This window comes from Lontra canadensis, unplaced genomic scaffold (assembly GCF_010015895.1).
Source record: "Lontra canadensis isolate GAN:19392208 unplaced genomic scaffold, GSC_riverotter_1.0 scaffold3, whole genome shotgun sequence".
In the NCBI taxonomy this organism is placed as follows: domain Eukaryota; kingdom Metazoa; phylum Chordata; class Mammalia; order Carnivora; family Mustelidae; genus Lontra; species Lontra canadensis.
This window is the reverse complement of record NW_022630997.1, coordinates 21,237,030-21,252,434: the sequence shown is the minus strand read 5'-3', so window position 1 is coordinate 21,252,434 and position 15,405 is coordinate 21,237,030. Positions and strand designations below refer to the sequence as shown.

Here is a 15,405-nt window from a genome sequence, read left to right as displayed (position 1 = left end):
ATAGATCTGAATTATGGACAGTCAAGGAGAATATCTGATTCCCTTTTCTCCAAAACACATTCAGAGTATGAGAGGCTTAGCATCCACCCCATCACATAAACTGACATTAGAGGGTAACTACAATTCGCTCAGCTCTACAGATCAACCAGGCACTGGTCCAGATGGCAGAGTGGCTCCTGCAACCCATCCAGGGAAGCTCCCAGCTCTTCTCCTAGACCATTGAGCAGTCACGGGAGGGGGCCCAGTAGATGGTCCCTGAACCCTCCAGAGCCTTGGTAGAACCTTTTCTTGCCATTTCTAGCCCCTGCAATGGCAGACCACAGACTCCAGCTCTAGGCGGACTCCGAAGAGGCACAGGGAAAGGAACTGTAGAGAAAAAATGGGGGCCCAAAGGAAGGGTTTAGAGCAGCGTGGCCAGATTTTAGGTTACAGCAGCAACAGTGCCCTCTCTTGGGAAAAACATGATAGGCACTAAGAAGGAGCTTTACTTTATGAGCCAAATAATGGGTCAAACTTTGACATTCACACGAGAGAATTCTTATGAAGTGATGATCTGGGCTATCTTATATCAAATTAGAGTATGCTGCAATCACTGGGGCTTTGCAAGAAACCTGAGAAGACTAGGTCAATAAGTCCTCTTCTCAATATACTAACATCTGGTACCGAGGTAGATATGTTTCTAATACCTTAAGTTTGGGGATAACCGAAGATCAGCACTTATGGTGGCAAGATGTTTTAGTTTCAACCTTTAAGATAGAAACCTTTATAAAATACCTTTATAAAACACACCTCCCTGCCTCATTGAGCTGTGTTTGCTGAGTCTTTTCTCAGGGAACTGGGGCCCATTTTCTGGCCAGTCACTGCTGAAAAGTACTTGCAGAAGCTAACTACTTTTCCTGTCCCAATTATCTTTCCTCTCCAACACACATTTCATACTATTTCTAGTGATTTTCTTAAAATAAACTTTGGAGCATGCTGCTCCTTTCCTCAAGAATCATCAGCAGCTCCCTATGGAGTAAAGTCAAGGCTCTGAGTCCACACATTTTGATGCCTCCCCTTCCTGTCCCTCCCACGACTTCTCTTGCCATCTTCCATGTTCACTCACAGTGATACTGGGCAGTGTGTTCCTCCCAGCCTGTACTTTTGATCATTCTCTGCTCTGCCTGGGCTATTTCCCCAGCCTGTCTTCCTTCTTTGCATGGAAATACCTGTTTTACCTCTGCCATTGGGTCTTCCCCAGTCCCTCGGGTTCTAATTATGACTCCTTCCTCTGGGCCCTCATAGGGGCTGCTGGCACCTTGGTGACACGGGTGGTCCTTTCTGCCCTGTGCTATGATCATTTTTTTGTGCCTCTTTGTACTGAAAAACAAGGCCTATTTATTTTATCTTTGTATCTGAATGGTATTTGGCATTTGTAATCCATGCAGTAATAAAAGTATGAAGCAACAGATGAGTTGAAGGAATGAGTATTAGGATACTAATAATAGATTCCATTTATTAAACACTTCCTATGTGCTCAGGGCTAGGATAAGTGTATTTTCCCAATTATCCTCAAAACAGAGCTTTGTGGTAGATGCCGTCATGATCTCAATTTTATAGTCAAGGAAACGGAAGCTAAGAGATGCGGCAAAACGTGTCTGAGGCCACATGGCTGATGAGTGAGGGGGCGGGCTGGAAGCCAGGCTGTCTGTGTTGGTCCCTACAGCTGAAATCCCATGTAAACTGCCTGGCCCTCTACTGAGCCTTCACATAAAATCTAGGAGAAACAAGAGTGGCCCAATCCAGGCATCATAGAGCACTGAGGCAGAGAAGAGATAAAAGCATCACCACGTGGGGGAGGTTGCCAGACAGCGCCCCTTTCTCCCCCAGCTACACCCATCTCCTGGTCCTACCAGCAACTCAAAACATCCTGCTCTTGAAGTCATGGCCTGCAGACCATTTCCCAAACTAAAATGCAGTATGCTCCAAAGTACTAGAGCCAAAGTATGGGGTGGTGGTCCAGCATCTCAGGGCTTCCGAAAGTGGGTGGGTTGTGGTTTTAGAACCAGGCTCCCCCGGTTCAAATCCTGGCTCCGCTCTTTACTACCTGCTTGGCAGAGGACCAGGACTTTAGTTGTTTAAAGCTCAATTTCTCACCTGTGAAACAAGGGTAAGAATAGTGCCTGCCTCATGTGTTTATGAGAATCCAGGAATACAATACCCACGAGTGCTTCCCAAAACTGGGCACGCAGTAAATGCTATGTTAATGGTAGTGTTGTCTTGGGTATTGACAATGTCTTAATAAACCCTTACAGCAACATCATTCTATTTCACTCTAATGGCAACCACACAGTATGGCTACATAAAGAAACGGACCCAAGAGAGCCTCTAAAATAGAGGGTGACGCTTTCAGGAGGGTAAGGGCAAGTTTAGTATGGGAAAGGCAGTTTCACTTGGGAAGGAAGGTTGCACGCCCCTGGCAGGAAGCTGAAATGCTGGTTGGGCCTCCTTATGAGGGGGAGCCTTTCCATTGGTCATGTACCTGGTTTGGAGCTTATGTTCCATTTACAGTGTCACAATCCCATGCCACACAATAGAGGGGCTCCTCCCCTTGCCAGGCTCAGGCTTTGTGATTCATGTGCCTCCCCCAGCCTGTGGGCCCAGCAGCTGGCACTGTGAGGCACATGGGAATGCCACAGTGACTCCACTTCAGTGTCCACTCCAGGGTTTGGAGCTTGGGCTCTGGGGTCAGGCTGCCAATCAAAATCCTGATTCTTCCACTTGCTAGCAGAATGAACAGGTAAATTGCTTAACCTCTGGGCATCTGTTTTCTCACCACTGAAATGGATAGGATAAGTAGAGCCTGTGTCATGGGGCTTCATCAGAATGAAATGAAATAGCCCAGGGAAAGTGAGAAAGCCATCTGACATCACCCACTGAGTAAGAGCTCTGTGGATGCTGCTGGTCACTATTAATCTACTTTATTAACAGCCTGAAGGATAGATCAGCACTCTTATCTCCAATCTTTCAAGGGAAGTTATAAAACGTTTCTAGGTTCGGAGGGTTTAGGGGCCAAAGCTGGGATTCTAACCGAGGCTAGAGGACCCCAAAGTCCAAGATCTCACCCAGCCATGGAGGTAATAGACCTGGAGTCTAGAAGAACAGCTGTGTATCACACCAAGGGCAATCCAGGGCAGTGTAGGCTTTCCTGACAAATGTCTCAACACCTGGAATCATGGACAGGTGCTGGGAAAGTTCTGCGAACGGTGCACTCAGCAAAGGTTGAGGGGTTGCATGAGGCTGTGTGGTGAAGGTGGGATTGGGCCGGGCCTTGAAGGATGGCCAGAACCCAAATGACAGAATGAAGATGAAGGAGGGCATCCTCCTTCCACCCCCTAAGGCTAGGGCCTGTGTGTCAGCCCCAGAAGCACGGCTTTACTGATGGCTGGAAGGGGTATCCATAAGGCAGAGCCATAAGGCATAGATGTGCTGGAAAGAACATGCTGTTCTGGAGAGTCTGAGGAGAAAACAAAGCCGGGTTGTTGCCAGCCAAGGGGGTGCTCCAGCTACAGAGGCCACTGTAGGCCCCAGTGACAAGCTGGAGGCAGGAAGGTCGATGAGGATGGTGTTTGAGCAGTTCAGGCATGAAGAGACAAAGGCCGAATCAGACTGGGGAGCTTGGGAATGGGAAGGGATGGTTGGAAAGGCAGTCAAAGAGTCAATGGTGAGAGCTTGAGTGAAGCGGTGAACGCAAGGGTGGGCACGGAGCCTTTCTGTTCTGGGTCACGAGCAGCACCAGAGACTCTGGACATTGTGGGGCACCCTCCGCGCTGTGTGTCTAACACACACACATCTGTGGCCCTGATTCAGCTCTGGAGGCCATGCTCTGGGCCACTAGGCCTGCCAGCTTCTCCTCTTACCGAGCTGGTGGAAGGATGTGGGGAAGCCGTGGGATGGGTGCAGTGCGATGCAGGAAGGAAAGAAGGAAGGAGCCTGGGTTAGACGTGGTGGCAGAGGCAGATGCAGGGGAGGAAGAGAAAGCAGAACTACAGAGGCCACAGGGGAGGCAGCCCATGGACAGTCTCCCTGGGTGCCCCAAGAGGAGAAAGGGATGTGACCCCTTGGGGAGTGGATCTGAGCTGGCTAAGAGAGGGGATCTGCATCTAAATACTTCACATTTTAAAAAGTCCTTTTGTTTGCATGTCCCCTCATCCCTTCTCAGAGCCCTGTTAACAGGGGGTGGGAGGGTGGAGTCCTGGTTTGGCTGTATGACCTTGGGCAGCCCCGTGGCCTATCTGTATGACCGGCCATACAGACATACATGACCGATCATACATGCTGCCCATACAGACATACATGTCTATGTCGCCTGGCCGTATGACCTTGGGCAGCCCCTTAGCCTGTCTGGTCTCCACTTAGCCCTCACACGAGAAGCCAGGGGTAAGTGGTCTTTAAGGACTTTCCAGGCTTTCCAATACCTTCAAGTCCAATTTTCATTCCTCTAGCCTTAGTTCCATGAGGCGGGGCTGGTGGTGAATGCCGCTCTCCCCGTGTCAGCCTTGCTGGTACCACCAATCAGAGTGGAGACAGAGAGACAAAAAAAAAAAAACAAAACAAAACAAAAAAACAAAAAAAAAACACAAGTGAATGCTGGCTTCCGTAAGGACATGAGGGCAAGTGCAAAGCAGTGTTATAGCTCACTTCATTAGTGGACGGAGGTATGCTATGCATTCCCTGTGCTTTTTCCAACCACCCCTGGGTAGTAGGGCCCCAGGGTCCAAGGAGAGAGGCCTTGTTCAGTTCTGGCCACAGAGGGGTGTGGAAAGGCTGGTGGGGCTTTCCCTCCACAACAGTGGGACTTCAGGCAGATAGTGACCTGTAGGCATCCTCACTTATTATTGGGTCCCCCACTAGTCATGAAGCACCTGAAGGTCAGGGGCTATATTTTGTTCTCCACTCCGTATCTAGTAGAGTGAGTGTCACACAGGATGTACTGTGTCATATTTGTCAAATGAGTCAAAGAACGTGTGAAACAGCAGAAGCACCTGGAGATATTGATTCCAGAGAAGAAACTATTCAAATGACCTAATTTCTTAATTTTATCCTTGGAGTTGCAAGAACTCGATCTCTGCTTTCTTGAATGTTTAAAAACTTGTGCTGCATGGCCATGAGGACAGACTTAGAAAGCCACCAGGAAATGGACTGCATCTCTGTCCTGCCAGGGCTGTCTGTCCTTGACAGGACCAGAGGGGCTTGGGAAGTCATCACAGGAAATGTTCAAACAGAACATGGGTTTCATTTTTGGTGTGTGGTGGTGGTGGGGGCAGGGGTGAGCGCTGGGTTGGAGGTCAGGCTGCCAAACCTCTGGGGCTCCTTTTAGACCTGGGATTCCATGATTCCATAATTTTCCTATCAAAACTCAGGGTACTTAGCAGGTGTTGTCTGCTTTCTTTTCTTTTTTAGAACTTGGGAGAGAAGGAGGAATTTCTTCTCTTTTGTTAACTAAGCAGCTCACTTGAGGTTCCCCAACCCCCTTGGCTTTGATCAGGTAGATTTTAAAGATCAGGACAGGGTCTTTATTTTTTTATTTATTTTAACTTTTTTTCATTGCAAAGGAGTCTCCTGGTCAACTGTTGAGATTTGGTGACTGGCAAGGTGAGGTCAGTAAGTACTCTGCAACCTAGCAACTTCTAGAAAGTAGTCCAACAGGTCAGTCACTAGACTTGATATGTTGGTCCGCATTTCTTAGTGTGATAAGATTTAATTAGTGCCTAGGAGGAACTCAACTGTCTGATTTATTGCTATCTTGATCAGTGACAGAAAAAAAAAAAAACCAGTAAGCATCCTTTAAGGTTGTGATTTGGTTTTAGCTGTCAGGGATAGAGGAAGAGACTTCAATGATATCTGTAGACCTGTGGTTTTCATTAAGGGCTCTATAGGTCTGTCCATGTCCAGGAAATCTTTATATTTAAGCCAGTAGAAAGAGATTTTAGGCCTATCTTCCCAAAGAATTTCTTCTAGAGAAGGGCAGTATGTTGGATAATTTATTTTTCTCACCACTGCCATAAACAACACCAATCTCAAGACTACCCTCTGCTGACAAAATTGATCCTAGTTGGACTGGGTAGCAGGGACGTCAGAGAGGACTGAGTAACCATGTGCCATCAATAGATTATCCTCCTCCCACCCCAACCCCCAGTGACCTTCAAGTATCCATTTTCATAATTCTCTATCCAGGAAGCCTTCCCTTCCCCACTTCCTCCACACCCTTCACCTCAGATTAGATAAGACATTGCTGATGGACTTTCATAGAACTTTGTGCTTCCCCATCACCCTGAACTCTAATTGCTTTTGTACCATTGTACCTTTTTTCTTCACTATAAACACTGTGAGTGTGGAGACTATATCTGTCTTGTTTAGCGCTGTGTCTCTACCTAAAACCGTGTATTTGCCCAGCACATGGAAGATACTTAATAAATGTTTGATAAATAGATGAGTGGTTGGATGGATGGATGGATGGATGGATGGATGGATGGATGGAATACTACAGCTCCACTATAGTCAAATGCCTAATAGATTTGGGCATTCTTAAAATTAGGATGGGCACTCTTATTTTCAAATGAGTAGAACATAGTTCCCTTTTCAGGAAGTAAATATGAACATGAAATTAGTCAAGAGTCCAAGTATTTTAGAAATACTCTTACCTGAGGCATAATCTCTTTGAGGAACACTTGGAGGCGCTTTGACTTTCAGCCTATAGATACAACCATTAGACAAATGGTCAGGACACTGTTGTGAGGACGACTGCTGTCAAGGCCCCAAACAGAAGCAGGTATAGAGGTAACAGACAGATAACTAATAGAATATTGGCTTCTTTTGGACCCATCTCACTGAAAGACTAAATGTATTGTAAATGGAGTGAATCCATTAACCAGAGGTCTCCCATCTCCCCCATCTCTCCAGTGTGCAATGGGGCTGTCACTCAGCAAAGGTAAAATCCAATGGTGGAAGGGTTCTGAGAGGTCAGAATACAAGCAAGCACAGAGTTCAGAGGTTCAAGGAAGAGAAATGCTGATTGGTTGATAGGGCGATAAGAGAAGATGGACTCTATTTGAATAAATAACTTAATAAATGCTTTAAATATAAAAAAAATATTAGCTGTAACAGAGCACTTGGGTTGTAGGTTGGACTGAGATTATTTTGGCACTACTAAAAAGTGCCAAATAAATGAGTAGTGAGGGTCTCCAGGTTGAAGATTATGATATTCAGTTTATTTAGACATTGAACTGTTTCAAGCACTCTCAAAACTACTTTAGTACCTTTATGCATATATAAAATGTTTGAATATTCACAATCCTTCCCCCATCACCAAAAGAAGAAAATTAAAATTACATTTTAAAAATGTATCCCAATATTTAGGCTTACTAAAGTTCTGATAACACCTCCCATTCTATTATTTGAAATGGCTAAGTTTTCCAGTAAATTATTATTCTTAATAATAGTAGCCCATTTTATTTAAGAATGATATGCTTAATGAAATTTAAAGTATATTTAAATAAAACCTATATCCAGTAGCCTTTATTTACTAAAACATCACATCCTTTTTTAGAAGAAGGGAATAGGTTAACCATGCAAAACATATTTCATTTCTTGTGGGAAAAAAAAGCAGTATAGAAATTCATGTCTGATTACGAAAAATTAGCCTGACAAATGAGAATTGTAATGTGCAAAAATAACAATATTTATATTTGCATAGAAATTTTGCTTTTTGTTTCCCCAAAGGTTCTTAGGTCGATTATTTCATTCAATTCTCACAGCAAGCCAGCATGAGCTGGGGAGATATTATCATTAGACTTCTGATGAGGTCCAGATAGAAAGATTAGCCACAGTGTTATAGTGGGGGAAAAAGCACAAAAACAAACAAGGAATCACGGTGCCGGGTCTGTACTTGGACCAGTAAAATTTCAAAAAGCACGAACCATCCATTACCCATTATTTTTTTTTTTTTAAGATTTTATTTATTTATGAGAGAGAGAGAGCGAGCACAGGCAGACAGAATGGCAGGCAGAGGCAGAGGGAGAAGCAGGCTCCCTGCAGAGCAAGGAGCCCGATGTGGGACTCGATCCCAGGACGCTGGGATCATAACCCGAACCGAAGGCAGCTGCTTAACCAACTGAGCCACCCAGGCGTCCCTCCATTACCCATTATTGCCACTATTTCATAAGAGAAAAGAAAAGGTATTTTAATACCCAAAATGTTACCATCTCGGGATAAAGAACAGACTCAGGAAGGGGCTGGTGGTCACTGAACACCAACTAGGAATAAAAGCTGTGGTTTGGGTCTTACTTAGCAGCCGGCAGCTGCATGTCAACCCCCAACGCTTCAAGGTCCTTATTTTCTCATTTGGCCATGGACCAGCGACAACTCTGTCACGGTCTTCTGTTAGGAAACCAGTGTGTTCAACCGTGCTTCCTCCTTTCAAGGTAGCACCTGTTGCCTGGCAACAAGCAAGAGCGTTAACAGCAGGTCACTCAGAACCAAAGGCCCACTGACTTCACCCAGGGTAACGACTATGGCAGCCATATTTTCCAAGCTGAGAGGAAACATGGTTTTTCAAGTCAAAATGTATTTTGGGAACAATGAGCATAATGAAATAGGAACTGTCTGAAAAACTTTGAGCTCCATGGCTACTGTGAGTATGCCTGACCAGGTAAGAGAGAGACATTTTACACAGTGGCTTCATATTATTTAGAAAACTGGTGTATTGTAAAACTGGCAACTGTGGGATAATTAATCTAGAATCCCTAGCTATTAAAACAATGACTAGCAGGGTTCCCTCATTTCAATGAGATTTTGCATGTGTCAGAAATATTAAATGAGAATAATCACACACCTCTCTCCACCACAGGACAGAACATGAGGACAAATTTTCCTCTAGTAGATGGCCCACAAGCAGAAGATCATTTTAACTATTTTATGATAATGACTTACAAATATTGAGACTCATTTGCATTTTATAGTCTAAAAAACCATAAAACATGATTTCTTACTTTCAAGTTTAACAAAGACCAAAAAGAATGAAGACACTTTGTTCCGAAGGCATAGGAAAATGAAATTTTATACACTATTAATGGTACAAAATTTTTGGCAAGCAATTTGGTAATATCAATAAAAATTTCAAGGGCACAAATTCTTCCATTTCTAGATTTCATTTTAGGAATTTAGCTTTCTGGTACACTCAAAATTTGTAAAAATTATTTATTGAAATGTTACTTATGACAGTTAAGCTGAAAGAAATGGCCACAAAATTTTTAGTGATTTTATCAAATCGCTCCCCCAAGAATATGCCAGTTTAAACTCCCACATCTCCTTCCCTTTAAAAAGTGTTCACCGATGCATAGCTGGTTAAATGAATGAAAATATATTTATAGCAGACTATTAATCAGCTGTTTAAAATGGAATATGCCTTATTTTACATACTATCAAACAAAGATGTCCATGATCTAGCATTAAGTAAAACCACTAAGCAAAATCAAGTTGGTAGAATGAAGTGTGACGCCATTCATGATGAAAATATATGTGTGTACAGGCATGTACTGTATCACATACATACAGATATATATATCAGACTCAGTTATGACAATGTTTGTTTCCCTGAAGCTGGTTGAGGTGGGGATGTGGAGAAGTGGGAGATTTTTACTTCATGCAATTCTGAACTGTTTGATTTTTTTTTCCTGGTGAATCTACTACTACTTTCATTTTCTAAATAAAAGAACTTAAAAGCTTAATGGGATACTATTTCCTCTTTCCTCTTAACTTAGATTTTGAGTGGCAAATACAGGTCTGCACAATTTTTATCTTTAAAAAAAAAAAAGCTTAAGAGTTTTTGATGTGCAGGAAGATTTGAAATTCTGGCTTTTCCTCTCTAAGTGCCAACTGAAAACACAATTTTAAGGCTATAATTTAAAAAGCAAAAAATTGAAATATGGAAAACAGGTATGGCATCCTAAAAATGATAGGATTGTGTTCTTAGAACTTCTCTTTTGGATTTCTCCAAGCATGTCCTAGTGGACTTTAACTAAATAGTTATAGAAGCCGATTGTCCTGTTTCTAGAAACGTCTTTGTTGACATTTGCTGGCACTTTGAGGGGGACAGCTCACTTTTACTGCAGTGAGAGGGAAAAGCAAAGTTCCCTGAGGATCACCCCATTCATTTGCCATGTTTCCTGAAGATGGATCTTACCACCATGGACTCTTGCCATGAGTAAGAAAGGGTTACATGCTAAAGAGGTTGCAACTCCTCACTTGGGTAACAGAGAACTTTGTTCCCTTCCACCTAGCACAGGCTGGAAAAATATGTAATTTATATAAATGAGTGCTTATATAGTGCTATGGAGTTTAACTTACTTTTTGATTTTGTTCATTATTCCACCTTCATTGTTCTTGATATCGTGGACCATCTTTTGAAGCTGCCTGCAAGAAGCAAAATTAAACATAAAATACCAATAAGTAGGTCAATTAAAAAAAAAGTCTTCTATCCTTGAATACAAAAAGAGAGCTAAAGACCTATAATAAACCCCCCAAATAGTGGGAATTGTATTATATTTAATCAAATTGGCTGTTTGCTCCTTGAGTAAAGGGAAAGTATTTTTTTTATTCATTATTTTTATTAACATGTATTATTTGCCCCAGGGGTACAGGTCTCTGAATCATCAGTCTCTTTCATTTCATTTCACAGCACTCACCATAGGACATACCCTCCCCAATGTCCATAACCCAGCCACCCTCTCCATACCTCTCCTCCCCCCAGCAACCCTCAGTTTTTTTGTGAGATTAAGAGCAACTTATGGTTTGTCTGAGGGTAAGTATTCTATAAGGAACATGGTCATTGGGCATATCCCTATCCCTGTCCCTGTCTATTGGATGTCTGGGCCAGGCTCAGGCTCTGAAGAGACATTTTGATTTTCAGATCTGTCCATTCTGAGGACACATATGAGGCAAAGCCCTCTGATAAACCTCACTGTTCACCACTGAGTGTCCTTAGACCATTCACATTGCAAGATGGAGTGACCTTGGACAGGTGGGCTGAAATCAGGTCTAAGATTTTTTTTTGTTGTTAACTTTACTAGGTAGAATCTGGGAAAACTGTCACAAAAAAGTTGTACATACACAGAAGCCATAAAGAAAATGATTAATGAATCTGACTGCACGTACATTTGGAAACCCTGTAGAACAAAAAATAATATGCACAAAATCAAAAGATAAATGACGTGCTGGAAGAAATATTTGCAACACAATAATAATAATGACTCATGTTCTGAATGGCAAATCTTATGACTCCACAAAATATTATTAATAATTCAATAGGAAATGGGCAAAAGATGCAAACACATGGCTAACAGAAAAGTGTGAGTGGCTAACAGACTAATAAAAAGATATTTAACATTACTTATATCTAAAGAAATCTAAATTGAAACAACAATGCGATATGTTTGGCTCATCAGACTGGCAGAACGTAACTTGATAATACCCTGGGTAGATGGGGGTACAAAAATACATATATTCTTGGGAATGCACATTGTTACAATCAATATCTATTAAATTTTAAAACCTCCATGACTTTTGACCCAGAAATTCTGCTGCTAGGAACTTGCCATTATAAACATGGTCATAAAACCATACCATTATGTACATATAAACATTTTGCATAATAGCCCTAACCCTTTCTGCCTCCCCACTAAAAAATCTGGAAACAACCTAAATGTCCATCAATCATTAAAAGGGAACTAGTTACACAGACTGATAAAGCCATACAATGGAATGCCATAGACCCTTAAAAAAAAAAAGAAAAGAAACACACACCTGCATTGCTGACACATAAACATCTCCAGCACATATTAAGTTTAAAAAAAAAAAAAGATGAAGGAGAAAAAAGAAAAAAAGGAAGAAAGGAAGTAAAGTTCAGAACAATGTGTGTACCACATATTTTTTCTGTGGGATGAGAAAGGACACATATATTCCTATAAGCCAGTACACGTATAGCTTTTTAGAGGGATATGCAAGCAGTTATTCAAAGACTGTTTTCAAAGGCAACAGAGCATTCTCATATGAATTAGGAAAAGGTACCCCTTTCTTCTGGGTGGACACCTGCACAGTGGCGGGGCACACAGCCTGGCAAACAGTCAAGGAATAGATTTCAGCCTCTACATGTCCTCAGAGCTGGGCGTGTATCATCTGTGGAGTGAAAGCGGGAGGCTTGACTGGGGATGGGGGCTTCCGTTTTGTAAAAAAGAGACTTTCTTCTTATAATGAAGATTTTTCTATATTATTTCAATGTTCATAGCTTGTACAGATATCATTTCTATTATCTGTTTTATATACATATGTAGAGAAAAATGTTAACAGGGTCAGAGTATAGGGCCATGGTTTTTTTCCTTCATAATAACTTTCTGACTTTAAAAAACATATAAATATATTACTTATATTTAAATATATTTACATGTAAAAATATGTTCTACATTATGTGCAAAATATATATGTTTATATTTTATATTGTATATAAATAATGATGTATATAAATATATAAAATATATATTTCTTATTTATATATATATACATAAATTATGTATATATAATTTCACACAGTTCTGTCCTCAAAGAGTAAGACAGTTGAAGTCACTTTTCAGGCAAATCTTTCCTTTATTCTGAAGAAACCATTTGACTGGGCCTTATAGTTAACAAAATGTAAATTTTGCACGTAGCCATTGTTCTTGGAGAAAATTGTGATTTCCCGTAAACCTGATCACAGATTTCTCTAAGTCTGGGAGCTAGGCATTGTGTTACAGGTAATATGAAGATTGGGCGCAATTAAGCTTGGTGGAGGTCTATGAAACCCTGTTGACTGGGGGGAATCTGGAGGAATATTCTCTGGCTCTGCATGGATTTAGGACGCGTTTGTTGCGAAGCTCTGCAGTGTGGGTAGAGCAGTTTAGAGCATGAGCGGAAGCTTGCTGGAGGAGCTCTGCCTGGTGTCCGCTGCTAAGTGTTAATTTAAGACCCATCAAGGCTGATGATCCACTGCAGTTGTTTACTGAGAGGTGTTGGGCACCAAGGGGTGGGGTGAGATTTACTGTGTAGGGATCGTCCCTTCTAACCTCAACCATTTTGGGAAAAGGAAGATTCTCAAATAGAGAATGGGAACTTGCCCTGGGGATTCTGGGGAGCTCCCACCCCTTCCAGGTCAAATGACAGGAGCTAATCTTGAGAGCACAGACAAACCTGAGGGATATTCATTGGTGGGCAGGTGGGGAGGGATACAAGAGTGGCATGTTGGCTGGAACATGAGGCTGGGTCTGGGTTCCAGCTCTAAGTAGAGACCTAACCGCCACCATCACTAGCCATTTGCCATGAAAGAATTCCTCTCCATTGCCCCCCGAATGTTCAGTGGTATCCTGTTGTCATTGCACCATGGCCTCAGCCGGGCTGTGGGGAAAGGTGTGTTCCATTGACTTGGAGGAGCAAAGCGCAAAGGGAAGACAGGCTGGAGGGTTGGGTAGAGGATAAGAGAAATTTCTTTCAGGACAACTTTAGGCTGCATCTTGGGGCATTACCTACAAAACTGGGGGACCCACTGAGGGGCCCAGGTTGGGATGTGGGAAGAGGTCCGTGCCAAATGGTCATTTGGATAACAAAGGAAATGAGACCACATTTTGTATCCCCACTTAGTTAGGCTGTGCTCACTAAGTCCATTCCTGTGAACTCAGCAAAGCCCTAGGCTCAGCAGCAGAGGGGAAAGAATGGATGAGGGAGAAGGGGGACCACCTGCCCATCTGAGACACACAGAGGCTCCCTAGAGCTGGACCTCTGAGTTGCCTCAGAACGCCACAGGATTCTAGAGTTTGTTCACATATATCCTAGGCCCAACTCCTATCTCCTTTTCCTGTAGAACTCTAGGGAATCTCTGAGACAGAGGAATGAGGGAAAATGGAAAGGAGGGCTGGGCATGGAGAGAAGGAGAGATTGAGAGAGAGGAGTTGGAATGGTTTGACTGGGAGGCACTTTAATAATTTCCAGTGCAGAGCAGACGGCGACTCTGGCTGTAAGCTGACTGTAACTGAACAGAACACCTTCAGGCTGAATTAATCCTTAACCAGGTTCAAGGACAAAATGAGCCAGCATAAAGGATGCCCTCTGAAGTCTGTCAAGAACCAGACACAGAGTAAGGGGGAGCCTGGGGCTGATCTGTATAAGCAGTTTTGCTGCAAGTGGAGATAAACAGATGTAAACTGTTGCAAGACCCTGATGTAATTTTGCTCAACTTGGTATTTGATGCTTCTTGGCCTTTCCTAATTTCTTTCCATTATAGGTTATTAAAATAATTATAATTATAATATGTAATTATGGCACATTGTTGAATTGGTTCATAAACTATACACTTTGTATGCACAACTTTTCTTTTCCCTCTGCCTCTCATTCACACAAATTCTTATGCCCATGGACTGCTCAGTTATAGCCACCCAGCTTCTGTCACCTGGAAAAACACAGTATCTCCCAAACCAAAATGTAATGTTACTTTCATTTCATTTTATCAACTATTCAGACACTGTGTAATGCACAGCTTTCCTCCTCTCTGGCATCAACTGTCCCACTTTGGAGCACTTTTTTGCGCTACTACAACATAAAGCATATGTGAAAGGAATATACAGCTGGACTGTTCCCAGATTTAAATACCAGCTGTCTCACTGTGGTACGTCAGGTGTAGGTGAAAATATGCATAAGCAGCTTCTTTTTGAATAGTCCTTTAAGAGATATCCTTCCATGGATGGCAGAAGGATATAGGATCACAATTTAATTTTTAAAATTGTGAAGACACAGCCATGTTCACGTAACAAAATAAAATGAAGAACAAAACTTATCTAATATATGTTTTAAGAAAATACTAATATGGTAATCCCTAGTGAAATACCATCAGCATCTTTCACAGAGCTAGAACAAACAATTCTAAAGTTTGTATGGAACCAGAAAAGACCCTGAATAGCCAAAGGAAAATTGAAAAGCAAAGCAGGATGCATCACAATTCTGGACTCCAAGCTGTATGACAAAGCTGTAATCATCAAGATGGTATGGTACTAGCAAAAAAACAGACACATAGAACCCATAAATGGACCCATAACTATAGGGATAACTAATCTTCAACAAAACAGGAAAGAATATCCAATGGAAAAAAGACAGTCTTTTCAACAAACAGTGTTGGGAATACTGGACAGCCATATGTAGAAGAATGAAACTGGACCACTTTCTCACATCATACACAAAAATAAAGTCAAAATGGATGAAAGACCTAAATGTGAGACAGTAATCCAACAAAATCTCTGAGGAGAACACAGGCAGCAACCACTTTGACCTCGGCCACAGCAACTTCTTATT

At 42.2% G+C, this 15,405-nt stretch overlaps 1 protein-coding gene across 7 annotated transcripts in view; it reads right to left on the bottom strand.

Annotated features, from left to right (window-relative positions):
- The window catches only part of BLNK (B cell linker), an 89,699-nt gene that overhangs the window by 54,629 nt on the left and 19,665 nt on the right, over positions 1-15,405 (bottom strand). For 4 of the 7 annotated variants that reach the window (XR_004385709.1, XM_032883441.1, XM_032883422.1 and 1 more), the window contains exons 2-4: positions 10,387-10,452; positions 6,684-6,733; positions 4,458-4,541 (exon numbers count right to left, since the gene is read on the bottom strand). Coding sequence is in view for 6 of the 7 variants with exons in the window: in XM_032883441.1 (XP_032739332.1) it covers positions 4,458-4,541; positions 6,684-6,733; positions 10,387-10,452 (200 nt within the window). In the remaining variant the exon portion in view is untranslated. The remainder of the gene's footprint in view (positions 1-4,457; positions 4,542-6,683; positions 6,734-10,386; positions 10,453-15,405) is intronic. The other 3 variants (XM_032883450.1, XM_032883458.1, XM_032883463.1) reach the window with 1 other exon arrangement.